We start from the raw sequence: 25,974 nt of genomic DNA, 5'->3' as shown, positions 1-25,974 counted from the left end.
AGTCGCAACAGACAAACATGACACGCAATCGGGTCGGGTTGTATGACATGTCGGGTTTACTTGAACTTGAAGGGGGATAAATACATGATGCCGAAATCAAGTAAATCATCCCACAAATAGACCTCTGCAAATACGAGCCGGCTGAGCTCCCTGGTAACTAAAGACTCAACCTTTCTCAATTTTCATTACTACCCATCTCTGAATATGATGAATTATGAATAGCGTTGGTTCTGATTTTGTTGTTTTTGTGTGTTGGGTTCGGGCAGCTTTGTTGGGGACTGAGACAGAGGCTTAGGACATGGAGTGGTTCTTCTTCACCAGAAAGGCTTACAAGTACAACAAAAGCTCTCGCTCGAATCGGAGCACGAAGAAGATCCACTGGAAAATCACAGGGAAGGAGCGTGGGATTACAGCTCGACGATCCAAATCTGTTATCGGGAAGAAGAGGACATTGACTTTTTACCTGGGGCGTGCGCCGAAATCGAAGAAGACCAGCTGGGTTATTCATGGGCACTATCTGCCTGGAGATGGAGTTGCTTCGTATCCGAAGCAGGCCCAGGTCAGTGACTATTTCTCTTTATCAGTTTTCTGTGAAGCTCTAAGTATCTCACACTCGAGGTGAGTGGTTGTATCAGGGATTTCCAATTAACAATGAGAAAGTGAATAGGTCATATGCATATACTAATTACACGTGATGTAAACGCCCAACTAGTTGAGCTCAAACCAAGATAGGAACTAAAACATTACTGAAAGCAATTATTAATTTCTCTTTGGGTTAACCTTGCTATGACCTCAAACACGTGCCCTGTTTCAATGTGTCAACAGTGTTACAGATTGTCCTGAACCCATTAGCCACAATTAAATAGACCTCAAGTTGAAACAGAAGAAGATAACTGAGAAACAGAAGAAGATAACTGAGGTTCCTTGTTTTATTTTTGTTTCTAACCCTGTGTAGTGGATTGAGGGTTTAGTATGCCATAGACATCAGTGGAATTATAAATGAGTTATGTGTTTGGTGTATGTCATAGAGATTCATACTCGTTAACCATGATCTCGCGTCAAATTTACGCAGGGTGACTTTGTTATCTGTCTCTTGAAGATTAGATCAGATAAGAAGGATTCTCCGGTCAGTAATGAAGGAGAGCCCAGAAGCACGAGTGTGTCTGAAATGAATCAAGAGGTAATAACAAAGATGTTGTTTGTTGTGTTGATATATGGAGCATGAGAAGTATATCAAAATTAAGATCTTGCTTGCTTATAATTTTGGATCCTGATTTTATACTCGGGCACAGGGAAATGAGAAGTTGCTATTCCATCAACCTCAGCCTCTGGATGACTGCTGCTCCTCAGCAATGCAGTCACCGGTGTCCCAAGAGCTGGAAGCTGTTCTGCAAACCAATGTCACTAATGATGATTGTAATGAGTTGCAATCACCATTTGGAGATAGTGATTCCTATCTATTAGATGGGAATGAAGTTTCAACCTGTGATGAAGATGAGACTGTGTATGATGTGTTTCCACAGGTGAGATTGAACATGCTGCTGTTGTTGTTTAACATTTCGGCTATAAATCCAAGAACTATAGCAAAACTTAGGTCACAAGACAGTGGAAAGAGAAATTGCTGATTCTTATGTTACAAGAATATCTTTGCAACCACTGATGATATAATGAGCCTGCTAATTACATTTAGTTTAAGTTAGAAATGAAGTTGTAGATGAAATGTGAAATCACATCCTCTGTGAACATCTTCTTATACTAAGTCAATATGCGCATAAAAGTATGAACTAATGCTTGCTTTTTTGTGATTGTTAATTCAGCTACGTGATCTGCCCGAACAAAATCTAGATTCACTCTTTGGTGCACATCAGCCATAAGAGTACCGCCCCTCCATACTGCAGTCACCAATATACACAAAGCTGTGAGATGTTCCGCATCCACTTTAGCCACAATCGTATCGCCCCTCCATACTACAGTCACCAATATACACAAAGCTGCGAGATGTTCCACATCCACTTCAGCCACGATCGTACCGTCCCTCCATACTGCAGTCACCAATATATACAAAGCTGCGAGATATTCCGCATCCGCTTCAGCCACAAGAGTACCGCCCCTCCATACTGCAGTCACCAATATACACAAAGCTGCGAGATCCGCTTTAGCCACAAGAGTACCGCCTCTCCATACTGCAGTCACCAATATACACAGTTGCGAGATGTTCCGCATCCGCTTCAGCCACAAGAGTACCGCCCCTCCATACTGCAGTCACCAATATACACAAAGCTGCGAGATATTCCGCATCCGCTTCAACCACAAGAGTACCGCCCCTCCATACTGCAGTCACCAATATACACAGTTGCGAGATGTTCCGCATCCGCTTCAGCCACAAGAGTACCGCTCCTCCATACTGCAGTCGCCAATATACACAAAGCTGCGAGATGTTCTGCATCCGCTTCAGCCACAGGATTACTAGCCCTCAAAGTTGCAGTCAAATATACACAAAGCTGGGAAATGTTCCACATCATTCTTGATAGTAAAGAGAAATGTCACTAAACCAATATCTGGTTGAGTTATTGGTAAACTAGTAGTTACTTACTGAAATGTAGTAGGCTAGTAGCTAGTTGGTTGATGGAGTAGTAGTTGTAAATGTATATGACTGTTAATAGATGGAATCCTTATAAGTAATTTATCAAGTTTAATGGGATTTTGTCTGCTGCTATCTCCATTTTTCTCTTGATGGCTCAATAGCAAAGAAAAAAAAATCACTGTAAGACTAAGTTTGGGGATTTGGGTATATGACATGGCAACTAACAAAATAAGTTGAAGGGCATTGAAACCTCTCACTGGCAATCTGCTTATGCAAAATTAGAGTTAAGCAGTACTGATGCCTTTGAATACAACGAGAGAATTTGACCAACAACATTGTTTTAAAATTGTGTTGATCTTTAAGTAGTCTTCTATACCAACTTTACTTTATGGTAGACTAGAGTATCACTTTTGTATTCTACTTTGTTACTTTTTTTTTCATCAAATGGGTTTCAAATGTTCTCTGAGTATATTGTATAACTATTTTTCTTCAATTGTGAATCACAATTTTTTATTAACCAAAGCAATCAATTTTATTAGATGAATTTTAATACAAAAAACAAAGATTCATAAAAAACTAAAATAGAGTCAACATGGCAAAATTAAAACAGACAATTAATTTAAAAAAAAATAAATAAATAAAATAATTGTAGATTGTGGATAGTAAAAGATAATTGTACGCGCCCCACGCGCGCGAAGAGAGAGAGGGAGGAAAATAGTTTAGGTTCGTACGATCTCTCTCGGCCGAACGCCGCCGGCACTCCCTCCGCTGCGTTCCGGTCCTGGAGAGGATGTCAGTCTGGGTTTGTAGCGTGTTTCCTTGGCAGCAGCGTGGTTCTTGGCTAGAGACAGGTGGGTTGTGCTTGGTGTGGGCAGATCGATTCCGATCTATCCTTCCTGGATCGCGAACGAGGGCAGGCGAGATGCAGATCTGGAGCGCGGCTTGCCGACGGAGCTATCAGGAGTCTCTATTGCAGCGGAGATCGGAGCGGCGGTTGCGAATTCGACTTCATGACAGAGGTGTGGCTGGTGAGGGCCGGGTTCTTTTTCGAATCCGGTATCGGATGTTGTTCAGATTCTGGGGTGGCTTGCGATGGGATGACGCGGCTGCGCATGGCTGCAGCGCGGCAGCGTAGCGATCCTAGGAGGCGGCCTATTGCCGGTGTTTGCAGTTGGTGGAGCTTTCCTGATGGGTTTTGTTGGATGGTGGAGGTTAAAGGTGATCAGGTCGGATTGTGGTCACAAAGTTGTGAGTGGTTGGTCAAACCTTCCGTCGAATTGATGTTTGGAAGGCGGCGGCTGCTGCTCGAAGTGTTGACTAAGTCGACTCCGGTTTGGCCTCGTGACCGCAATTTGTTGGCGGTGGTGCGTCTGCCTTTGTGGGGCTCATCTTTATTCCGAGTTGTTGCAGAATGGGTGTATGGAATCGTGCTCCAGAATGCTGGGCCTGGGCTCCCTTAGCTAGTTATGCTGCGTTTACTGCTTTGGTTGTTGTTTACTCTTTTGTTGTTATTAGTTGCTTCTGTTTGTCAGTTCTCGATTAAGTCCATTTTCTATGGAGTTATGGTTGTCGTCGTGGATTCCAGCGATCGGATTGATTTGGGTAGTTGGTTCATCGTTAACAGGACCCAGTCTTACTCGGTCTTAAGGCCGAGTGTTTCATTTTCTGCCTGTGTTGAGGAGTATGGGAGATCCTGGGATAGCCCGCCCAATAGTTTTCTATTGTGGTCAGTTCCTATTCCAGTAATTACTACTTGTTTTGGTCAATTTAGCCCAATCAGCGACTCAATTTGGTCTTCGTTGTTAGATCCATTGATGCGTCAATCTCTCTTTGTTAGAGTGAGGATTTGTGTTGCTAGTCTTTGGTTGTTGTTCTTTGATGTAAACCCTAGTTGGGTGCTGTGATTGCTTTGTAATTGCAGTTTTATGAATGAAATTATTTCTGATAAAAAATAAAAAAATTAAAAAAAAAAGCCGCACTAACTACTATTAAGGGTTAATTCCTGTTTACCCAGAAATCACATGTATTGTGCCCACTTGCACCAACAAGTTTGTATTGTGTCCATTTACACAAATCTTAGGGGCAAAGACTTATAGGGTAGTCTTTTCTAAACTTAGTGTCTAATATGTCCTATGCTGACTTTTGGGTTTAACCTTTGCTTTTTCTTAGAAAAATTTGTTCACACTTTTGAGAAAAACAAAACTAGCCTTCAACATGCCCAAGTTTTTCACCTAACGGTTACTTTAACAGACGGAATCACTGCTACTTATTTCAATCTTAAGCTGAGTCAATTTTTCCTAAAAAAAAAAAAAGAAACTCTAAGCCTAAAAATAGTACAAGAATAAGGCAAAAACAGATTAAATACTAAAACATTGTTATTAAAATAATGACAAGGTGGATGAGCAATCTGAAAATATTTATTCAAACATAATTATTGACTAAAACTTCAAAGCCTCATTCTCCGGTAAACAGCTAAGAAGCTGTTTTAGCTATCCATAAGAATGATTACAGATACTTACTTGTAATGAAAGCACTCTTCTTCACACTAGACAGGAAGGAAAGAGCACACTGCTACTATGACTTTCTTACTTTTGAGAGAATATGATTCTTCCCAATTTTCGAATGCTTTACAACTGAAACTTAAAGCTCCTTACATAGGGAGCGGACTCCAAACTAGAATTCAAAACATAAAAATGTACAGAACAACTCTGTGACTGCTTTCGTGAGTGCTCCTGATGATGGAGGTTGATTGGCGAAAAGCAGATTCCTTTTGGTGAAATGTTTTTCACCTGCTTTCTTTTTGAAAAGCAAAAGCAACTTTTGAGAAAAGTCCAAAGTTGCTTTTCTCAAAAGTTGCTTTCGGTGTTTTCTACACCTGCTGCTTCACATGTTCTCGTCCGTTTCTGAGTTGTGGCCGAGGACAAAGGAGTTGCTATCCATCCTGGCCATTCTGGCAATAGTTGCATTTTCCTTGATATTCGTATCTACATACATCTTGTAGTGGTTGTCATTTTCAAGCTTTTCAACTCACTGTAAGCATGCCAGTGTCGAGTCTATCTCTTTTCTTGTGAGAGATATGAAGAGGTCACTGCTAATTGCTTCAGGATGATCATAAGCAGTTATTTTTGTTTTTTCTCCTGCTGCCAGGAAAGTATTTCTTGTATCTTCTTGGATGATCTTCTTGATGTATTCGAGAGACATGGCCTTCATCCATGGAATACTTGAATTTGGCTGGCCATTGTATCCAACATAGGCGGGCTAAAGATATATTTTTTGAATAATTCTCACATAATGATAAGGAGAAATGTATTCAACTTCACCGTTTGTTCTATGAATCCATTCTGGTGGAGTAGATCTGAACTTCAGTCTAAGAGTACAGTCATTTTTTTTTTATATTTTTGACTGTGTTGACGATGATAGGGGGTAGGCCTTTGAGATCATCATTTGTTTTGGTCCATAGATTATGGACAAAACCATTTTCAACAAGCCAAAGCTTGTGTTCTTGAAGATGTTCACTCTGAACATTAACTCTGTATCTTCCAACATAAGGTCCTGCAACAATGAAAAGGGTTGGAGGAATACAGTCTTCAGAATTATGGCTTCCAATCAGATTATGGAATTCAAACCAATCTGATTCTTTTAGTGCTATGATAGGAACTCTAGCTAGCACTTTCTGGATCTTCAAGATAGTGAATTTTTTCACTTCTAACAACACTCTGCTGTATATGAACTTCTTCATACTGTGGTCTAGCATTTTCATGAAGTTCTTCAGCTAATGCGAATAGAGCTAGGAACATAATACCATTGTTTCTTTCTTGAAAGGCAAATAAGAGATTATCCAGGATTGCCCTCTGGTGGTAAGCTAGCCTCCTGCCAATTCTGAACACAAGATCAACAAAGGTTCTTAATTCATAATTAAAAACATTTATAACTCCAGTTGGAGTTGGTTTGCTTTTTGGCAAAGCAACAGTCATCAACGGTCTTGATGTGCCTTTACCATCTGCCGTTTGAGACGGGCTAGCCAATCCTTTACCCTGAGATTGATCAGTTGTAGCTAGTCCTTTTGGACTTAGCAGAAATCTTTTCAGAATTTTTTCTTTAGGATCCTCAGCAGTTTCATGTTCTTTCCCAGTTCTTCTACTTCTGGGGTTGCGACTTTCGTCGTCATCTTTTCGGTTGAACATTGCCATTTCTCTGGTTAGGGTGTCTGGAAGATAATTCTTATTTTCTGCAATTAATTCAACATTATAATCATATTGGTTAAGAAATAATTGCCAATTTGCTAATCTTCCTCTATCAGCAGCTTTATCAAGTCTAAAATTTTTGAAATTCTTTACTCTAGCACAATAGGTGCGGACAGTAAAGGGTTTTCCAAGAAAAGCTGGAGAATTTAAAATTGTTTTCTTGACAGCCAAAATTTCTTTTTCCCCTGTGGGATAATTTAGTTCTGCAGGGCTGAACTTGCCACTACAAAATTTACAAATCTTTTCAATGTTAGTTCCAGACATTTTTCCTCTGGTTGTTGTAGAGGAGGGAGATTCTTGCAGAGAGCTTTTATCTGCTTCACTATTTTTTCATCATCTTCAGTGAAGTTCCATTTTCTCTTGGAACTCGTTTTAGGAGATAACATTGTTGTTAGTCCTGAGATTTTGGGAATGAAATCTCTCACATAGTTTATGACTCCTAAGAATCTCTCTAGACTCTTAGCATCAGGAATTCTATCTGGGAACTTCCAGATTTTCTCAAGGATGTGAGGTTGGAGTTTTATTACTCCAAGCCTGATATTTATTCCTAGGAAATCAACTTCATCGAGGATAAAGAAGATTTTCTTTTCTCCTAGGAGAATTTCATGCTGAACTATCAGCTTTACAACCTCATAAAGGTGTTTCAGGTGTTCTTCTCTGTTTTTGGAGAAAACAAGGATGTCATCAATATAGACGACGCAGAATTTAGCCACATGTTTGAAGATGTTGTCCATCTTTCTTTGGAAGATTGAGGGGGCTTGTTTTAGACCAAAAGGCATTACTAACCATTCGTAATGTCCTTGTGGTGTTCCGAATGCAATGAGAGGAACACTCTCAGGATGCATCTTGACTTGCCAAAAACCAGACTTTGCATCGAATTTTGAAAAGACTTTAGCTCCTCTAAGCTGGTTGATCAGTACTCTTACTTGAGCAATTTGATATCCGTCTTTAACTGTCTTCTTATTGACATCTCTGTAGTCAATTACCATTCTAGCTTTTCCTCTGAGGTTTTCTGCATGATTTCTCACGTAGAATGCTGGAGCATGATGAGGGCTAGTGAATGGTTGAATTAATCTCTTGTTCAGGAGATCTTCAATATCCTTTTTGAATTCTTTTTTATCTTCCTCTTTGTATTGTGGAATGGCTTTGACATGACAGATGACATTCATATCATGTAATCTTAATTCACCACTAGGTCTTTTTCCTAAAACTTCTTAGGATCTTCATTGATATTTTGTTCGAGTAATTTCTTGATTTTATCAAGAGTGGGAATTTTCTGAGACTCAAGCTTATTCTAAAAGTGCTTGAGGTTATGCTCATGGATGAAACTAGCTTCTTCATCTGCGTTAGTTGTTTCTTCTTCTTCTTCAGAAGATGATTCTTCAACAAGTAGTTCTTCTTGTTGTTTAATTTGGAGGATGGTTTCAAATTTGGGTTTGTAGGAGGTAAGATCACCACTATTCTGTTGCGATCTCTGATATTGTGTAGTAAAGTATGGACCTACTACACTTTTGGCTTGAGTAAGCCGGTCTGCCCAGAACACCCGTTCTCCTTTTCTGAAGCCTATCGCTTCTTCATCCTGGATGAATCTTTGTTGGAGAATAAAATTATTTCCCAACAAGAAATCTGATCCTTACCCTTCAGATTGCCAAACGTTGTGGATGATAAATGTTCCTCCACCAATGGTGATGTGAACATTTTTTGCTACTTTATTCATTGTAAGATGGCTTCCATCAAACGTGACACCAGTAGCTGTTATTTTCTTATCTTCTTTCCGGAGTTCTTCTGGAATTGCAAATCTTTTTGCAACTATAAATCCCGATCCATTGTCTACAAATGCATGTAGATGGTATTTTTTATGATCAGGGAATTTGAGTCCAATCTCTATGTATTTACTGTATCTACTAGTAGAGACGACTTTCGATTGTTGAAGCTCATTTTCCTGAGCTTGTTCCTGAGGTATGAATGGTTTACATTCTTCTGAAACATTTTCTGGTATTTCAACCAGTTCAATGGTTCTATCGAGTTTTTCTTCCTCGATTTTTTCTTCCTTTGAGGAAGATGGTTCCATTATTTCTTGGAACTGAGTTTCTAATTCTTGCTCTTTTTTCTCAAAGAAATATTCTTCATATTCTTGTTCTACTAATTGGCTTACAAGGCCATTCTTGGTCTTTCTTCCTGCTTCAGCTATGAAGCATTCTTTGTGGTAAGTCTTTTTTTACTTTTCACAAAACATAGGGAGTCCATTCTTTTCGTGACATAAGCAGTAGTCACAAACGAATGTACCAGGGTTCACCTGGTAAGCAGACGATATTGCTTCCGTCTTACTTTCTTCCCAATTTTTGACATGCAGAACATTCATCTGTCTAGATTCTAAATACTCTACTTCAGAATCTATTTCAGAATCAGATGATTCTTCTTCTTCAGATCAGACAGAGTAAACTGACCTGTCATCATCTTCTTCATCAGAATAGGCTATTTCATAGCCTTTCATGCATATTAGCTATTTCTACTATAGGCTTGTATTCTTCAAATAGAGATTTAGTAGATCTTTTACCCTTTTCTGGGCATTCATTGGCATAGTGCCCTTCAGCTTTACATAACCAGCATCTGCAAGCTTTCTTGCCTGGTTGAGTATTCTGATGGTTGGTTCGGTGATTCTTCTTTTTCTTGAAGAATTTCTTTTTTGGATCTTCAGCCTGTTGTTTCTTGTAATTGGAACTTTTCTTAAATTTCCAATCCTTTTTCTTATTACTCCTTTTGAATTTTTTCGAGTAATATTTTTCTTTTCTTTTTCTATAGAATTTGGATTCATGACGGCCCCAGTTGGTTGGCATATCTAGTATTCCGTAGCAGAAATTTTCAACTCCTTTGAGTTGTTTCTTGGCCACCTTTGCTCCTGATTCTGTCAGCAATTCCTCTAACTGAAAATCTATCAATTGATTTTTCAGCTATGCTTTCTCTCACAGCTGTTCTCCATGGTTCAGGGAGTTTCTTGTGTAATAGGTTGACTACATCAGTATTCTCTAATTCGCCGATTGTACAATAATATTCTTGAAATTCATTCAAGTATTCTTCAAAATATTTCATGTCACAAATTTTGAGAGCATAGATATTTGATTTGGTCATTTCTTTAGCCTTTTCACTCATATTTGAGAGATCTCCACAGAACTGATCGTACATGGATACTGCAAAATCATAAGGAGATTTTGAATTTTTTATTTCTTCTAGCCAGTCTTTTCCTCTGGCAGTTTCTTTGAAAGACAGATAGTATTTTTTTGCTACTCCGGTGAGAGTAGTTTCATAGTACACGTGAAGATCTGGTGCTTCAAATTTTCCAAGGGTGAGAGCAGAGGCCATCATCAGACTGTCTACCCATTGGTCAAGAGATTTTCTCTTGTCTAGAGCTTTGTCTAGTTTAGCCAGATACCATAATTGGAAATAGGTACTCTGGGTATATTGTCTTCTGGGACAAATTTTTGAGAATTTCTTTCTCCATTTTTACCGGTAGGGGCTCTTTGTATAGGGAATTTTAGTTTTCCCTTTTCTCTAATGATGAAAGTTTTGAAGCTTTCTCCTTCTTCCATTTCAAGATCTTGATAAGGAAGGAGTTTTCTTTCCTTTCCTGGTTTGAAAATTTTCATTTCTTTGATTAGTTTTTCTAATCGTTCAGGATTTTCGCAAGATTCTGCTTCATCATAAAGATCATAGAGTTTTTGTGCTCTAAGCATATTGACTGGTTTGTTCAGATCAGCTTCTAATTCTTCTTCAGTGATGGGCTCTGTTGGTTCTTCAACAGAGAATTTGGTACCACTAACAGTAGCTTCTCTAGTGTTGTAGCTTCTTCTAAGAAGATTTTTGTTTATCCTGATATTTTCAAGACAGGCATCACTTTTTTTGTGATCGTCGAATTTTAGACTGATATCTCCAGTCTTTCTGCTTTCATAAATTGTCGCTTTGGCATTTTCTGCTAGTTTTTTCGGACCAGACAATTTCCATTCAATAGGAAAAGTTACTTCATTCCAAGTAACCTTGTGGATCTGTTGTGAATGGTTCTTCTGGCTGGTGAGGAAACCAGTAGTAAGACTTGAGATATTTGATATCCTGGTTTTAAGTTCTATTGTGGTACTCATCAGTTTATAGTATATTCTGTATACTATAGCCAGTTCTTGCATATCTTTTTTCATTGATATGCCATATGTCTTGACTCTCAGTAGACAGTGAGCTGCATCTTTCAAGCTGGTTGAGAAATTTGGAAAGCAATTGAAATATGCCACTTGATTGCATAAAGATGCTTCAAGTGTTCCCAACAGACTAGCTTGAAAATCTGTTAGTCTATTGTCTTGTAAGACACATAGAACTGAGCAGTTTATACCTTCTCGGGCAAGAAGTTTTATGCCTACTTGGACTGCTCCAATATGCATAAATTGGTAATTTTTTGTTCTTGCTCTGGCCACTTCATCAGGAGTGATCATCAAAATATCTGTTTCTCCTGTTGTGGAAGGGGCTGTGAATTCCAACAATTTGAAGTGATGGTTGTCTATCAGTTCAAACTTTCCCCTTTTGTAGATTTGTTTAAAATCTAGTTTAGGAATCGAGGAGTTTTTCACCTCATGTTCGATTTCATTGTATTCGAACTCTTCAGTATTTAGGAGTTGTACTCCTTTCTTTTTCTCAAAGATGCTCATCATTTTGACATCTCTTGTTTCTTTCGGGTTTTCGTACCTAATACTAGTATGACTAGTAGATGGTTCCAGAAAAATCATGTTAGGAACAGGATTCTTATCTGGTCTTTCTAATGGTTTAAATCCATTAGCTTTCTTTGGTTTTACTGTAGGCACTTTCTTATCCTTCAGTATATTTTTCATAAAATCCAACGTTTTTTGCTGTTCATTGATTTTTCTAGTAACACTTGTTAGCTTTTCTTCTTCCGTTTTTGGAAGTTCTTTGATATAATCTATTTTATTTTCCAGTTTTTCTAATTGGTAGATTATACTTGGCAATTTTTCTAGATGATCTTGACATCTAGATAATTCTTTCAATAGGCTCTGATATTTCTCATCAAAGGATAAAGTAGAGAATTCAACTTCTCTAAAATTAATTCAGACATTGTCCCCATTGGGGATTCCCCTTTTGAGCTCTTTACAAGCTCTGATACCAGTGATTTGTGGATCTAAACAATGCTCAAATAATCAAGAGGTTTTTGTTCCTCTTTAAGAGTATATAAGATATTTTCAATATCCTGCTCAACTTTATAGATTCTTGTTTAAATCCTAAAGATGATATCCCAGTAATCAGGAGTTTCTCTGTTAAGACTTTCTCTAAAGTTTTTCAACTTTCTCAACTTTTCTTTTTCTTTTTTCAATTCTTTGCTCGTAATATTACAGATAACAATTAACTCAAGTCTGTCAACGATCGGAATTATGAATAGTAAAATTTAACTGCTTACCTTTGAATATAGAGGATGAATTTTTGATCTGCAATTATAGTCTAGACAAATAATTTCAAGATTGGCCCCACCACGCTTTATAAAAAAAAATAAGGGGAAATGTTTTTTTAACCTCATTTACCCAAAACACTCTAAGAGATTATTTCCCATTTACCCAATTAATTCTTTTTTTATTCTTTTTATTTATTTTTGAGACTTTTTTGCCCGCTCCTTCTTTCTCACTTAGAGGGAGAAGTCATCCTCCACCTTGCCGGACTTCGGTGACCAGTGGCCGGCCGCCGACTCCGGTGACCGAAATCCGGCGGCCGGTGACCGAAATCCGGAATCCGGCTACCGGACTGGTGTCGGGATTCCGATGTCTAAATTTATTGCTCCCCAGTAATGTTATTATTGCCCCCCAATGCTCATATTATTACCTCCCAAAAATTATATTGTTGCCTCCAATAATCATATTATTTCCGTCCAGTGAATTGTATAAACTCCCAAAACCAAAATGAATACACTACAGACACAATTGATCATATTATTGCCCCCCAGTAATCATATTACTGCCCCCCAATACGCATATTATTGCCTCCTAATAATCATATTATTGCCTCCAATAATCATATTGTTTCCGTCTAGTGAATTGTATAAACTCCCAAAACCAAAATGAATACACTACAGACACAATTGATCATATTATTGCCCCCTAATAATCAGATTATTGCCCCCCAATACACATATTATTGCCTCCTAATAATCATATTATTGCCCTCAAGTGAATCAAAATGAATATACTAAAAACACAATTGATCAATTTATATGTTCAATTGTATACATTAACTTTTTTTTTCCTTCACCATTCTCGGAGTTCACACTATAAAAAAAAAATGATCTGAGCACCCAGAAATTGCTCTGGGTACCAAATCAGAATGACTGGGGACGAAGAAACTCGATATCGGACCGGCAGATCTTGAAGCTTTGGGCCGACGAGCTCGTTTCCCGCGGCTTCTTCCTCCACCGCACCACCGCCGACCTCAACCTCAACCACCTTACGTCTTCGTCGCCGTCGGGTTCCCCAAGGAAGACCCGGCCAAGATTCAGATCGAGAAACAGATCCGAGTTGTCCCAAAATCCGCCGAAAAGGTTTCGTGAGAGAGAGAGAGAGAGAGAGAGAGAGTCTAATAGGAGGAGAGAAAGAATTTTGTAGTTTAATAATTTGATTGGGGGTAAAAATGTCACTTGCGTTTAAATTGGGTAAATGGGGTCAAAAAACTCTTAATGGAGCAAGTGGGCATTTTTTAGGTTAAAATTGGGTAAGTGGTAACGGCCCCAAAAAATAATAAGTATGTAAGATAAAAGAAAATGATGATGGAGAGAGGTATTAGTGTGATGAATAGTGAGTGGTTTTGAAAGTAGAGAGAAAAGGTGAAAAGTTTTGTGTGAGTGGGAATAAAAACAAGTTGGTGGGGTGTATGAGAATTTCCCCTACTATTAAACTCATAGCACCAAATTTAAACTTGAACCTAACCAAAACAATAAAAATTCTATTAAAAAATCATAAACCTAAATTATGATTATCACCACAAACTACAGTAACGCAACCATTGAGATCACAGCATCCAACAAGACTTACGCAGAACAGGAACCAGATGTTAGGATAAGCTTGTCTCCAATGATCCAATTGTGCTCAATAGTGAAACAAACTCTCTCAAAACCCAGAATATGAAGCATGGTTATTTTTCTTTTGAGAATACAAAATTTTGAAAAAAAAAAAGAAAAATCAGCAGTGTAGATTATCGTATGTTCTTTATTTTATTTTATTTTTTGTATAAATAATTTTTTTGACACATATTGAACTTTACATGTCCGATCAAAAAAATAATAATAATAATAAGCATTGAAAGATTTACAATGTCACTCTATCATGTTCCTGAACAAAATTTTGATCCACTGGATGAGACTCTAGAATGTTCCCGCCAAAAAATATCTCCAAATTTGTTGGCCAATGTTCCTGAATGTTCCTTTGCCAAAAAAAAAGTTCCTGCGTGTGTGCATTATTGATTTATTTCGCGGTCTCAAATGGATAAAAACAGAGAAAAGTAAAAGGAATAAGAAAGTGGGGCCTCCAAAGCCCTGAACTTCTAAGAGGGAGTCAGGATAAGATAAAAGTCAGATTCCTCAAACAAACAAAAAAACAGTTAAACTGTAAGAATTAAACGCGGGATTGGTCGTCCTCAGAGGTAGGACCCACCAATAATGACGCAAGGCCCCTCTCAGCTGAACTTGCTTGGGAAGCTCGGTGACTTTGAACTCGAAACACAGTGATCAATTATATATACCACCTCACTCTTTCCTCTGCACTTCCACACCTAAAACAACAGAGTCTATTCAGATTGAGAGAGATGATGATGATGATGAGCAGCGACCGCATCACACTTCCAAAGGGTTTCCGATTCCAGCCCTCGGAGGAGGAGCTGCTGAGTCATTACTTGGTGAAGAAGAATCATCAGCGCAAGGATCCCGAAATCGAGGTCATCATCCCTGAGATCAATGTGTGCGACCACGAGCCCCGCGATTTACCAGGTAATTAAGCAAAGCCAGCCATCACATTCACTCACATAACATGTATATATGTACGTGCATTTGTTTTGCTGCTATAAATAATCTGGTACAGGTCGAGACTTGAGTTGTTTTGCAATTTTGCAGCCCTGGTGTTCACAAGGGCGAAATTTCTGCCGGCCTCTCCGAACATGGAGTGGCACTTCTTCAGTCGGCGAGTTTTTAAACACAGCGAAAGCAAAAGCAAAGGCACTCGAATCAACAGGGCTACCAAGGAAGGCTCCTGGAAGAAGCAAGGCGATGACAAAAGAATCACTCGGCCCTATTCTGATAAGCAGATCGGGGGGAAGAGGATCTTGACCTTCTACCTGCCGAAGAAACAGAGGACTGACTGGGTTATCCATGAGTATTATCTCACTAAGCCCAATTCTGATGAGCAGATCGGGGACTTTGTTCTCTGCCGCTTGAAGCACAAGTCAGGCAAGTCTGATCATGATCAGCAGGACGATCCACTGTGCGATGGAGGTGAACCTAATAGTGGTAGCTGCAGTATGGTCTCCAACGTTGAAGATCAAGGATCCAAAGAGCTGGGAACTGTTCTTCCGATTCCCAATGGCAATAATGATGAAGCTGAACATGGTGGCGGTAGCTGCAGTATGGCCTTTGATGTTGAAAATCAAGCATCCAAACAGCTGGAAAATGATCTTTCGATTCCCAATGGCAATGATAATGAAGCTGAACATGGAAGTAGCTGTTGCCCCATCACCTCTGCTTTCGATAATGAAGCTGCAGCAGATGGTATGCTTACAGAAGCAGAAGAAGACCTGGCATTTAAGGAGCTGGAAGAATTTTATGGCAATGAGCAAGATGTTAGAGGCTCGCAAACTTATCCATGTTATATTGATAAGAATGATCTTTCGATCTCTGTCAAAGGTCAACCTGCTGATAACTGCAATTCATCTGATTCTGCTATGGTTGAAGAGGTGAGAACAAACATGCTTTTTAATTTCTGCTATGAAATTTTCAATTTGAAGCACAAGAAGTATACTGAAAATGTAGCTAACACTATCTTGTCTGTGAATCTTGATCTAACAGCCACTTGATGAGCCAGGAAATCTGGCCTTACCCCTTCATCCACCTCCGTCACCTCAACTGCAGTCACCAATATACACAAAGCCGGGCACCACCAATGTCCAAAATGATGAATCTCGTAAGAGGAAATATTCATTTGGGGATAATGACCCTTTTCTTACGAAGAAGAATCATATTGACGAAGTAGATAGCAACTCTTCATCTAATTCTGAAAATCAAGCTGCGGATGCGATTCCAGAGGTCAGAATAAGCATGCTCTTAAACCCTTTCTTATTTGAATTTCTAAATATGCAGCAGCACAAGAAGTGTATCCAAACTCAACTATTTCTTTCTGTGATTGTTAATTCAGGGATATTCTCAACCAGGAGAAAATCTGGGATCTGATTCATTTCAGTCGCAGAAACTACCATCAATAAACAGAGAACCGGGAGATTTTCCCCATGACAATAATAGTTTTATTGAATGGGATGATTTTCCATCTATAACAGATGGTTTTGAGTCTTCTCTCGAAAAGTTCTCAGTTAGATTTATTGATGGAGGTAGCAGTGACGGAAACACCGAAGTCAACTATATGTCCGTAAACGATTATTCTACATTAGCCATTGGAGAAACACCCAATGTAGCTAATCAACCTTTATTTATAGGAGAATATCAGTGGAGGCCACAGTAATGATGTGTCTTGTCCATAGGAGAATATCCTTCATTACTATCGATTTTCATTCCTCAGATTGTCTTGTCCATATAAGCACCAATATTCCTTCCTCTGTCGTGTCAACAAAAGTACCGATATTTGTTCCTCATATCCATAGTTTTCAAATGTCCTAAAATTAATAAGTATCGATATCTTCATCCCCATTAGTGAATCCTCAGGATCACCAATAGTCATTCCTCAAGCAGATACTCTGCAATTAGTCTGTCCTTAAGATCAAAGGACATACACTACACCTCAGTATCATCCGATATCGATGACAATCACAGAAATAAACATGGGAGGTGCTCCTAGAAGAATCCGACTGCAGAGCAGCATCACAAGCCAAGGTGAGATAATCAATCTGATAACATTAAAGATTCTTTCACAGTAAATAAAATTTTATACTGAAACTTTAAGGCTATTTGCTACATTCCTTAACTAAATCTGGTTTCTGTTTACAGGTTGGTGAAGATGCAGAGGCATTATATTTGATGTTTATCTTGCCCAGAAGAAACTGAAAGTCCTGGAAGCAGACCACAGTTCGAAGCTGGCAGCAATTTATAGGATTCTTTCATTTTCCAGGAAGCATCTCCTTCAAACCGTAAAGCATACGGACCGAATTCGTAGTTCTAGCCTGAGAGGCCACTATGGACAAACAACCGTAGCATAGTCGCTAATCTGTAAGCAGTATTACATAGCAGCTGCAGCATAGCTGCTGAAGAATTATCAGGCAGCAGCATTCTGTCTGGTTATTGAAAAAAGGAAGTTTTGGGCTCCATCCTTTAATGGAGTAGTGGTTACAATCATTTCCGAGATGTATGAATACAATCAAAGGTCATAGAGAGGACTTCAGACTGAGAGTCTGACCCATGCCTACAACCAAAAATTGTATAGCTGTTCAAACTGCTCTTGTTTGTATTTACGCTAATATTATTGTACATTTTGTTCATTATGAAGCTTTAACATTCAATGGAATTTTGTGTATTCTATTCCGTCTTTCTATTTGAACTCACAATGTATACAGGCTTTTAATCGCTCAGTTTTCAACAGAAAATGGCCATTGCATTCAGTCAGCAATGAGCATCTGTGATATATTTCCATAAATTTGTGGGAAGGAAAACACTAAACTATCATCCTAGCAGAGGAGAGATCACTAGAATACTGACTTCGGGCATTTGGATATGTCATGTCATGGCTACTTAAGCGGAAGAAAGGAATTAGGCGTCATTTAATCGAGGATGCATCTTGCTCATTACTTGGGTCTAACCTTCTATATGCAGCACAAGCTAATGTTAGAGCATTAGATTATACTGAAAGCTGCACAATGTTCAAATACAGAATAACTTAATGGATCGATACTATTAACCAAACTTGTAAGTGGTTTATAGTAAATTGCTAAAAGATGCATGAATATAAAACTGCAAGGATAACTAAAGCTATCGGAAATTGATTTCATTAGTGACACACATTTTACATGTTTACTGCATCATATATTACAGGACTCATATTAATTATCTGTCACTGCCTCTTCCTTTGCAGGAAATAACAAAAACAATTTTTAAAAGTGCCGCCTTTCTCAAAGAAAGAGATTCAGACACAACAATGATAGAAGATCTCTCCTATAACAAACAATATGTGAGAAAAGATCTCAAAGTTCCCAAGTCCAGCACCTTTGTGTGACTAAAAACCTTACAACATGAGCACTGAAGCAGGCTGCTATACATCTACTCATAGCTGACCGAGTTATCACTGTTTCACCCAAAGAAGAAAAAGAAAGATGTTCAACTGCAGTCATCATCCAAAGTTACAAAATCTTGCACATGGAGAATTTAAGAAACGCTATGAAAACATAATATTAGCTGATGCACACCTCCACATCAAATCAAGAAAAAGTATCTATTTACATCATGAACATTACATTGCACAACACTAAACCTATAAAACGGCAGTTGCATTTAGCAGATACCAGGCATAAATAGTGATGTGGATATTGAAATTGAAAACTGTAAAATGATGTCCAAGACTGTAAATACTTCATCATCTGACCTTTGAGTGCCACAGTGTTGGAGGATAATACAAATAAATCAATGATCAAAATCACAGAAGGACATTCCCAGACCTGTAGAAGGGGTGCTTCATTCAGATTAGACATACCAAGTATACTTAAGGAGAGTAAAAAAAATAGAAAAAGAAACTATTAGATGTGCAAACCATACCATCATTGCAATTAGAAACATCTTGAAGTAACTTGAAATAAGTATTGCCAGCAGAAGGTCTTTGTACCTATATCAAAATACACAGAATCATATAACGTGTACATTATAACGTATATATTATGCTCTAACAAATGCGAAAAAATCTTTATCACAGCATTAAAGGCTGGCTAGAAGATTACCGTTATATTCTTTTAAGCCATGACATGGGTGATAATAAACCATTGTTCTTGTATGTTCTGTATTACTTTCCTTCCATTCCATAAATTTCAAACCATGTTGTTCTAATCTTTCTGACCAAATTCTCACTAATCTTAGGATCACCATATTCTTGGGTATCCACTATCACTCAATATTTTCAACTGGTCACAAATCAAAGATTAGCAATTATCCAATTCAAACTTCTGAGCTTATCAAATGATTAAGATATGCGTGCTTTCTGATCTAATTTTCAAAAAGACAGGTAATGAAAGAATGCCTCGATGCTGATTCATCCTGAGAAGTATGACTAGGGAATATTACCCGAGTGATCTAGGGAATTTGCTGAAAAGAGCCCTCGTAGCAAGCACAAAGGTAGAAAAAAACATGAAATTCCCAAAGACAACATCCATCAGCATCTGAAATGAAAACATTTCCAACCCATCACAATGCACATCAAGTTAGAAATCTAAAACACAAAAAATCCAACAAAATTTACCTACATTTTGAAACCTCCAAAGCAAAGAAGCAAAGCTCATGGACAAACCCCACTCTTCCCTGGTCCTTTCCAGAAATAAACTCCTATCTTGAGTATATAGCTAAGGCACTCAATGCATATATTCTGACACATATTTGTAAATGAAACTAAAGAAATTCCGAAAATCATAATCCGAATACGAATGGATACAAGCATCCAAAAGAAGAAACCCGAAAGCTGACTTCCACAACAAACCCTGCAAATTATGCCAATAAATCACCATTACTCGAAAACCCAGTAACCAAAAGCTGTACTATAAAACTAAACACAATGCCCATTAAGCAAAACTAAGCAACTTAAGTACCTGAAAGGCGGGAGCTTGCGAGTCAATCACATTATATAGCAAATGGGTATAAGCTTTCTTCTTGTGCAGAATCAAATCAATCAGAATAATCTGACAGTACCCAACAAAAATCCCCAAAGAAAAAAAAAAGTTTCAATCTTTATTGAACTGCGAAAACAAAGATGAAGAACAAACCAAGATAGAAGCTTTACTATGGGCTCGCACTCGATGTACTCGTCCGCAACTGCCTTGCAATTATCCTAATCACAGAAATTGAAACCCTTTTTTTACCTCCGGTAAAATCAAAATGGGTTCTTGAGATTCATTGAAATTGAATACACAGAAAAAAGAAATTACGCATTTCATGAGTCGAATATTTCCAGGTGAGTATTGAACGAAAAGCCTCATCATTCGAGCCCCACATTCCACACATCGATACTCCATCAATCAGCTTCAGACCCTTTTCTTCTTCCTCTCTATTTTTCTCTAAGTCTCTGTTTCTCTGGCCCCACTGTTCTTCTTTCTGTTATACCCAATTTGGGCTCTTCCCTCATTTTCATGAAATGTTGGGGTTAAGCCCCAAATCTCCACGCCCATTGGTTTTTCCCATTTCATTCAAACGATGTCGCATTGAAATGCTCTCTCTTTTTAGCTAGGTTGTAGCACATTTGAATTCAAAATGTGTAGTGAAAAGGAAACAGAACAACCCTTCTTGGGATTGATAGTTGGCTATAGCTAGCTAGACCACCCTATTGTGGTCCATGCAACTGTTGTTGCTTGGTTAAATGGAGTTGTGCTCAAGCATCTTGAGATTGATAGTTTGAGGATTAGATTTGGGAAATACTAGCGACTTTCTGACGTGTACGATGATTCGTGAAATAATCGGTGGTTGAGAAATGAGCATAGAGAACTGTGCGTGAGCGTTATCTACAATGAATCGCACAATATTTAATGGTTGAAAAATGAGCATAAAAGACTGCACATGTTAGTAGTATGTACGTTTAAAGATGTTTGTCTGCTTTTTGTCTTTTACCTTTGCCATGTGACCTGTTCTATCATCATCATCTATGGTGACTCCTAAGGAAGCCTAGCAACCTATGTATACCTGCTCTAGAGGCTATAGAATGGGCACCTCCTAGATCTACTTTCAACGCTTAGATAATCCTTTACTTAACAAAATCAGCTTGTCTAATGGTTTTCCTTAATCTAAATATTATGTGCATCATTGAACCAACCATTTTATGTACTTGATCACCGCTTGAATTAATCTTCGCACTGACATACAACTTTAAAGTATATACATATATACTTTCATTTATATTAATTTCTTTTGTTTTTTATGCTACATACATCCACAAAATCAAATTAGGGTTTCTTATTCAAACCAGAAATTAGGGTTTTCCATTTCCTCGAGCGAGTGAAGATATATATATTAATTCATTATCCTACATGCTAGCTGTTTGAGATTGATTAATATCATTTGATATTGGTATGAATTCTATATTCTTATGAATTATGAATAATTATGCAGTAAGCTCTGGAACTCCGGTCCAAAAAATATAGTCCGATCAGCAAGATTATCAGTTCTTTTATATTTACATTAAAACTACATATATTAGATTGGAAGAATCATCTACTGTAAATAACTATAAAGCATGATATATATTTATTCAGTGAAAGATTACTGCATGTATTAGCGGGGCATCAGTCAGGCACTGGAATTTGTTGAGTTACACTAAATATATGAACCCTAAGAGCATGTTTAGCAGACTCTCTATTTTGGCTCCTTAGCTATTTTAGAGAGTATGTTTAGCTTTTTATCTATTTTAGCAGCTGCACCAGACTCCTAAGTAACATTAGCTATCTCGCTCCTAAATATAGAGAGCGAGATGAGACTCTCTATAATTTAAAACATTCATTTTGAGTTACTTTATGTAATTTATAAATACATTTAAACTATTTAATATTCCTTTAAAAAATAATATAAATTTAAAATTAGCTAAAATAGAGAGCACTGATACAGATATATTTCTAAAATGTCTAGCCAAAATGACTTTTTAGCTATTTTAGCTAAAATTTGACTGTAAAATGGCTAGCATTACTAAATATACTCTAATCTCACAGCAGCATTATATTTTTTGGAACCTTACCGATCACCACATAGAAAAGGAAACATGTTTATAGTACGTTCAGATTAAGCTTTTCATGGAGTAAATATATGCATAACTAGTGCAACGCTTGCAAGAACGTACTGCGACTAATTATTATAAGAGTCGGAGTAAGAGGGATAACGTGAAGCAGTTAGTTGAAGAGTGTGTAGTACTTAATTATCATCTTAAGCAATCAAGTCTATATATGTGATCGTACTTCATATTAGATGTGAGCTGCCTTTCTTTGATAATTATTTGTTTGTGTTTTCCATCATCTATGACATGTAATAAATTCGTATATACTTGACATGATTAACTAACAATACACTACTTTATCCTCTAATATACGTACCTTATATATGTTAAAATTAATAAGATAACCAATTAATAAGCTTGAGGATTGGTAAGTACAAATCATGATCACGAGGTGAAAATCATAACTAAGAAATGGGATCGAGATGCATGATTAGCTAGACTTGTGAGCAAAGCATGAATTACACAAAGGCGATGTATAATTGAAGCACTTGAATCTACATATATTTACAATATAGATCTACAAAACACACCGTTTCGAAGAAAAGTTTGTATCAGAAGCTAGCATCAGACTTCTTACATTTCTCTTGGGTGATTAATCATCTTGCATTTAACAATGTAGTATAACACGTATGAAGTAAACAAAGGGATTACTCCTATCCAAAGTAATTAAGACAGAACCAAAACTGATTAAGACGACAACGTACATTTAACTACCAAGATTAAAACTAGCTAGCTAGGGTAAAATACTTGACAATGCATATGCATGGTACTAGAGATTTTGAATATATGTGGGAGCTATTCATGCTATACCTCTTGACAATATCACTGAAGTTTCCGCGCCTTACCAGCTGTAAAGGATGCCTAACTTAGCAGCTGCAGCAGCAAGCAACTAAGTAAACACTTAATTAACACAATTCAGAAAGTACAGAAAGATAAGCACATGCATAACTGGTAAACAACGATATGGCATAGAAATCAAATGTTTGATGTATAAATTTACTGAATAAATACCTGTATATTGTAAGTCTGTATAAAACACTGAGAATTTTAAGTACTACTGCCCTTAATTAGACACGTTGTTCCATACCATGGCATACATACATTGTTTTTTGCAATTGATGGATCTTTAAACCAAAGAATTTATCATCAGAACTGTCGATCAACTTTTTTGTGTCTTAGATTTAGATGTGAAAGTGATCCAATGATATGATCAATGTATTCAAAGTGCATAGTATCAACTACTAGCTAGTAGAACCGGTAATATATATTGCTGTAAAGAAATTGATTTGCTAATTCATATATCACTTTGTTTTATATATAATATAGTTCCTAATGATCAAAGACAATTATAAACGACAAGGAAGTAGCAGGTTTTCCTGTATCTGAACTAAGCCTCATCAAATGCAGGTTAGGGATCCAAATAAAACGACAAGGAAGTAGATTTTCCCTTTTCAGAAAGCAGCTGATCCGCTGAACCGGCCAGTGGGGCAGCATAATTGGGCAGCCTTAACTCCAGAGGTTGAGAAAGCGAAGAAGAAGGAAGGTGATGATGATGATGATGCTGATGTGGAGAGAGCGAAGCCACTGTGGAAGACAATATCTGACATTGTTCTGGTTCATCTTCTTGCATTGGACTGTACTCCATGTTCACACCAAACAGCCTAAGCCGCTTATTAGTAGTAGGACTCATATTTTTACCATGGTGATGGTGATGATGTTGGACCAGTGGCACTGAATCAATCACCACGGCGGGACTAATTCCCCTGTGGTGGTAGTATTGTTGTTGTTGCTGCTGCTGCTGCAATTGGTAGGGGTTCATCTGATGATACTGATACTGGTGATGGTATGGATGGTGAATGTTGTAATGAAAATGCTCGTGATGCCGTAGTGGCATTGACATTAGTGGAGGCCGCTGCAGCGAGTAAAATCGCCCTCCGCCTCCCCAGAGAGAGGTTTGATTAGGCGGTAGAGGAGGCGGAGGGCGGCGTTTCCAGTCAATGTACAAGACATTTGAGTCCCTTACACTCCGCTCGAAGGACACAATGTCACCAGCATCAAGCTTCTTGTCCTTGACAAACCGGCTCCAGCCTTTGGTCATCACATAGCTCTGGCTACTGTTCCAGTAAGAGTACCTGAACCGCCACGGCTTCCCAGTCCGGTCCTGGAAGTTTAATAACAGACCCTTCTCGTTGGTGGACGAATCAAGTGGGAAGTACTTCTCGGCATGTTGTTTTGGGATCACTAAACGGTTGAGCTTGCCCACATCACTTGGAGTAACAACTTTGTCAAACATGTGCTCTCGCTCACTGTTTGGGGGCCAATCGTTGTTGTTGTTGTCTTTCGCATTTCTTAGTGACAAGTCCATGAAGTTTATGGCTTCTGGGGTTTGGGAGGAGGATGATGATGACCCATAATTGTAAGAAGGAGATAAGTACTTACTGTTAATGATGTGGTTCTTGTCTTCTTCCTCTTCTTGATCCTCTTCTTTATCAGAATACCCTTTTTGATCTCCTTGCACAAAGTACTCCATGACCCACCTCCAATTTCAGCCTATATCAATTCCTGGATCTGGAGCAATATGATTCAAAACCCTACCTGCTCAGTATAGTATATCTTAATTTATCAGTGAAAAATAAAATGGAAAGATTAAGATCATAAATACCGATAATGAATGAATTACAAGACCTTACCTGGAGCAACTACCCAGTTAATTGCTTAGATCTCTGAGGCCCTAGAGACTTAGAGAGAGCCAAAAGGGAGCTCTATCTAGCTCTCAGTTTGAGTCCCACAGTAAAAGGGCCGGTGGCTTCTTTCACTCGAACCCTAAAACATCATAAGTAAGTGGAATAGTAGTTGTTGGGTATTGTTGACCAAGCCAGATAAGAGAAGAGAGATCATCATGCATATGCAAGGACTAGATGGCTGACCGATGATGTTGCTTTAATTGTACTGCTCAATTTAGTAGCTGATTATTAATTACCTCCATTGATGAAGCTGAGCTAGATGTTCTTCAGAAGTGAGAAGAAAGCAGAAAAACACATCCGTCTTCAGTTTTTCTTCTTGAGAAGAAAGAAGGGAGCGAGGGGACTGAGGGAGAAGAAGAAACTGTTATACATAGCTAGCTAGCTAGGGACCCATGATATGAAGGATATGGGGTTTTGGGTCATGTGAGCTTTGTCCTTTTCTTTATTCAATAATTTTTGGCTAATTACCTATCTAGCTATTTCTCTCTGTGCTGAGAAGACCAGCAAGGCTAGAACACCAGAAGAGATAGGGCTGCTGGAACTTAGTTACTGTGGGAATTCATCTGCACAATAAAGATAACAGTGTTAATGTTATTGTAGTTCTTTCTATTATTATAGGCCACTTGTGGTGGAAAGAGGGCACCTTAGCTATAGCTAGAGGGTTAGGTTTGGGGTTTTTTCCTTCTTCTTTTTTTGACTTTTGGTGTCATTGATAGTGTACTATAGCTACAATTGCTGGTCCTGCCATCCAGCAAGTCCCCAGGGCCAGGCGATCGAGCTTTAGCTTAATTAGCGAACGCTGATATGATCAGTGATCGTCTGCTGCAGGCGCACAGACTGCTTGCATGCGCCTCCAAACTTCTGTTCGATCGCCGGCCGTGGTCGGACTCCGAAAGAGATGGTTCCCTAATCAGGCGCACACATACAATTAATATGCTTAATATATGACTTGTTTACATCTCTCGCAAACTCCCAATGTATATGCTAGATGATCAAGGAAAATCGGTAAATGTAGTACAAGTGACTTTATTCTTCTAATTTTATATATTTAAAGTATTTGTTTCGTGAGAGTGAAATCGTGGTTTTGCAACTTATTTCAAATTTAGGTGCGTTGAAACATCGAGAGTATAAGAGTCTAATTCCAAATATTAAAAATATCTCATATATAATCACCATAATTTCCACCGACGGATACATTATGTAATTAA

At 38.2% G+C, this 25,974-nt stretch overlaps 4 protein-coding genes across 6 annotated transcripts in view; 2 read left to right on the top strand and 2 right to left on the bottom strand.

The window, feature by feature from the left end:
• LOC112182201 (NAC domain-containing protein 14-like) overlaps nucleotides 1–17,592 on the top strand; it is a 50,968-nt gene extending 33,376 nt beyond the window's left edge. The window contains exons 1-5 of one of the 3 annotated variants that reach the window (XM_040517841.1): nucleotides 14,610–14,845; nucleotides 14,969–15,804; nucleotides 15,917–16,153; nucleotides 16,263–16,951; nucleotides 17,066–17,592. In XM_040517841.1, the coding sequence (XP_040373775.1) occupies nucleotides 14,665–14,845; nucleotides 14,969–15,804; nucleotides 15,917–16,153; nucleotides 16,263–16,583 (1,575 nt within the window). In that variant the 5' untranslated portion in view covers nucleotides 14,610–14,664 and the 3' untranslated portion in view covers nucleotides 16,584–16,951; nucleotides 17,066–17,592. Of the gene's footprint in view, nucleotides 1–14,609; nucleotides 14,846–14,936; nucleotides 15,805–15,916; nucleotides 16,952–17,065 lie in introns of those variants that run through there. The other 2 variants (XM_040517847.1, XM_040517839.1) reach the window with 2 other exon arrangements.
• On the top strand, nucleotides 12–1,983 carry LOC112182198 (NAC domain-containing protein 79). The gene is made up of 5 exons (XM_040517895.1): nucleotides 12–153; nucleotides 267–559; nucleotides 1,073–1,180; nucleotides 1,293–1,523; nucleotides 1,818–1,983. Exons 2-5 carry the CDS (start codon nucleotides 299–301, stop codon nucleotides 1,872–1,874), a joined length of 657 nt encoding a protein of 218 aa, XP_040373829.1. The 5' UTR covers nucleotides 12–153; nucleotides 267–298; the 3' UTR covers nucleotides 1,875–1,983.
• A 443-nt stretch (nucleotides 17,593–18,035) lies between the features above and the next one.
• Nucleotides 18,036–20,689, bottom strand: LOC112182199 (protein ARV 2). Its single transcript, XM_024320654.2, has 9 exons — nucleotides 20,194–20,689; nucleotides 20,049–20,096; nucleotides 19,858–19,947; nucleotides 19,704–19,749; nucleotides 19,519–19,601; nucleotides 19,340–19,434; nucleotides 18,821–18,887; nucleotides 18,651–18,723; nucleotides 18,036–18,353 (listed from the first exon to the last, which is right to left on the bottom strand). Exons 1-9 carry the CDS (start codon nucleotides 20,278–20,280, stop codon nucleotides 18,253–18,255), a joined length of 690 nt encoding a protein of 229 aa, XP_024176422.1. The 5' UTR covers nucleotides 20,281–20,689; the 3' UTR covers nucleotides 18,036–18,252.
• A 2,549-nt stretch (nucleotides 20,690–23,238) lies between these two features.
• LOC112182196 (B3 domain-containing transcription factor NGA1) lies at nucleotides 23,239–25,336 on the bottom strand. The gene is made up of 3 exons (XM_040517879.1): nucleotides 25,003–25,336; nucleotides 24,713–24,845; nucleotides 23,239–24,617 (listed from the first exon to the last, which is right to left on the bottom strand). The coding sequence occupies exon 3, from the start codon at nucleotides 24,550–24,552 to the stop codon at nucleotides 23,431–23,433; it is 1,122 nt and encodes a 373-aa protein (XP_040373813.1). The 5' UTR covers nucleotides 24,553–24,617; nucleotides 24,713–24,845; nucleotides 25,003–25,336; the 3' UTR covers nucleotides 23,239–23,430.
• Nucleotides 25,337–25,974: the final 638 nt, after the last annotated feature.

Source organism: Rosa chinensis, chromosome 1 (assembly GCF_002994745.2).
Source record: "Rosa chinensis cultivar Old Blush chromosome 1, RchiOBHm-V2, whole genome shotgun sequence".
Lineage (NCBI taxonomy): Eukaryota > Viridiplantae > Streptophyta > Magnoliopsida > Rosales > Rosaceae > Rosa > Rosa chinensis.
The sequence above is the reverse complement of the archived record's forward strand: the minus strand, read 5'-3'. Positions and strand labels throughout refer to the sequence as shown.

Bases quoted from the DNA above. Each gene is read 5' to 3' on its own strand.
- LOC112182199 (XM_024320654.2), bottom strand. From the start codon at position 20,280: ATGGAGTATCGATGTGTGGAATGTGGGGCTCGAATGATGAGGCTTTTC. The intron at 19,948-20,048 runs GTAAAGCTTCTA...GGGTACTGTCAG, and splicing joins ACATCGAGTGCGAGCCCATA to ATTATTCTGATTGATTTGAT. The intron at 19,602-19,703 runs GTATCCATTCGT...TATATACTCAAG, and splicing joins GTTTCTTCTTTTGGATGCTT to ATAGGAGTTTATTTCTGGAA.
- LOC112182198 (XM_040517895.1), top strand. From the start codon at position 299: ATGGAGTGGTTCTTCTTCACCAGAAAGGCTTACAAGTACAACAAAAGC. The intron at 1,181-1,292 runs GTAATAACAAAG...ACTCGGGCACAG, and splicing joins TGTCTGAAATGAATCAAGAG to GGAAATGAGAAGTTGCTATT. The intron at 1,524-1,817 runs GTGAGATTGAAC...TTGTTAATTCAG, and splicing joins TGTATGATGTGTTTCCACAG to CTACGTGATCTGCCCGAACA.
- LOC112182196 (XM_040517879.1), bottom strand. From the start codon at position 24,552: ATGGAGTACTTTGTGCAAGGAGATCAAAAAGGGTATTCTGATAAAGAA.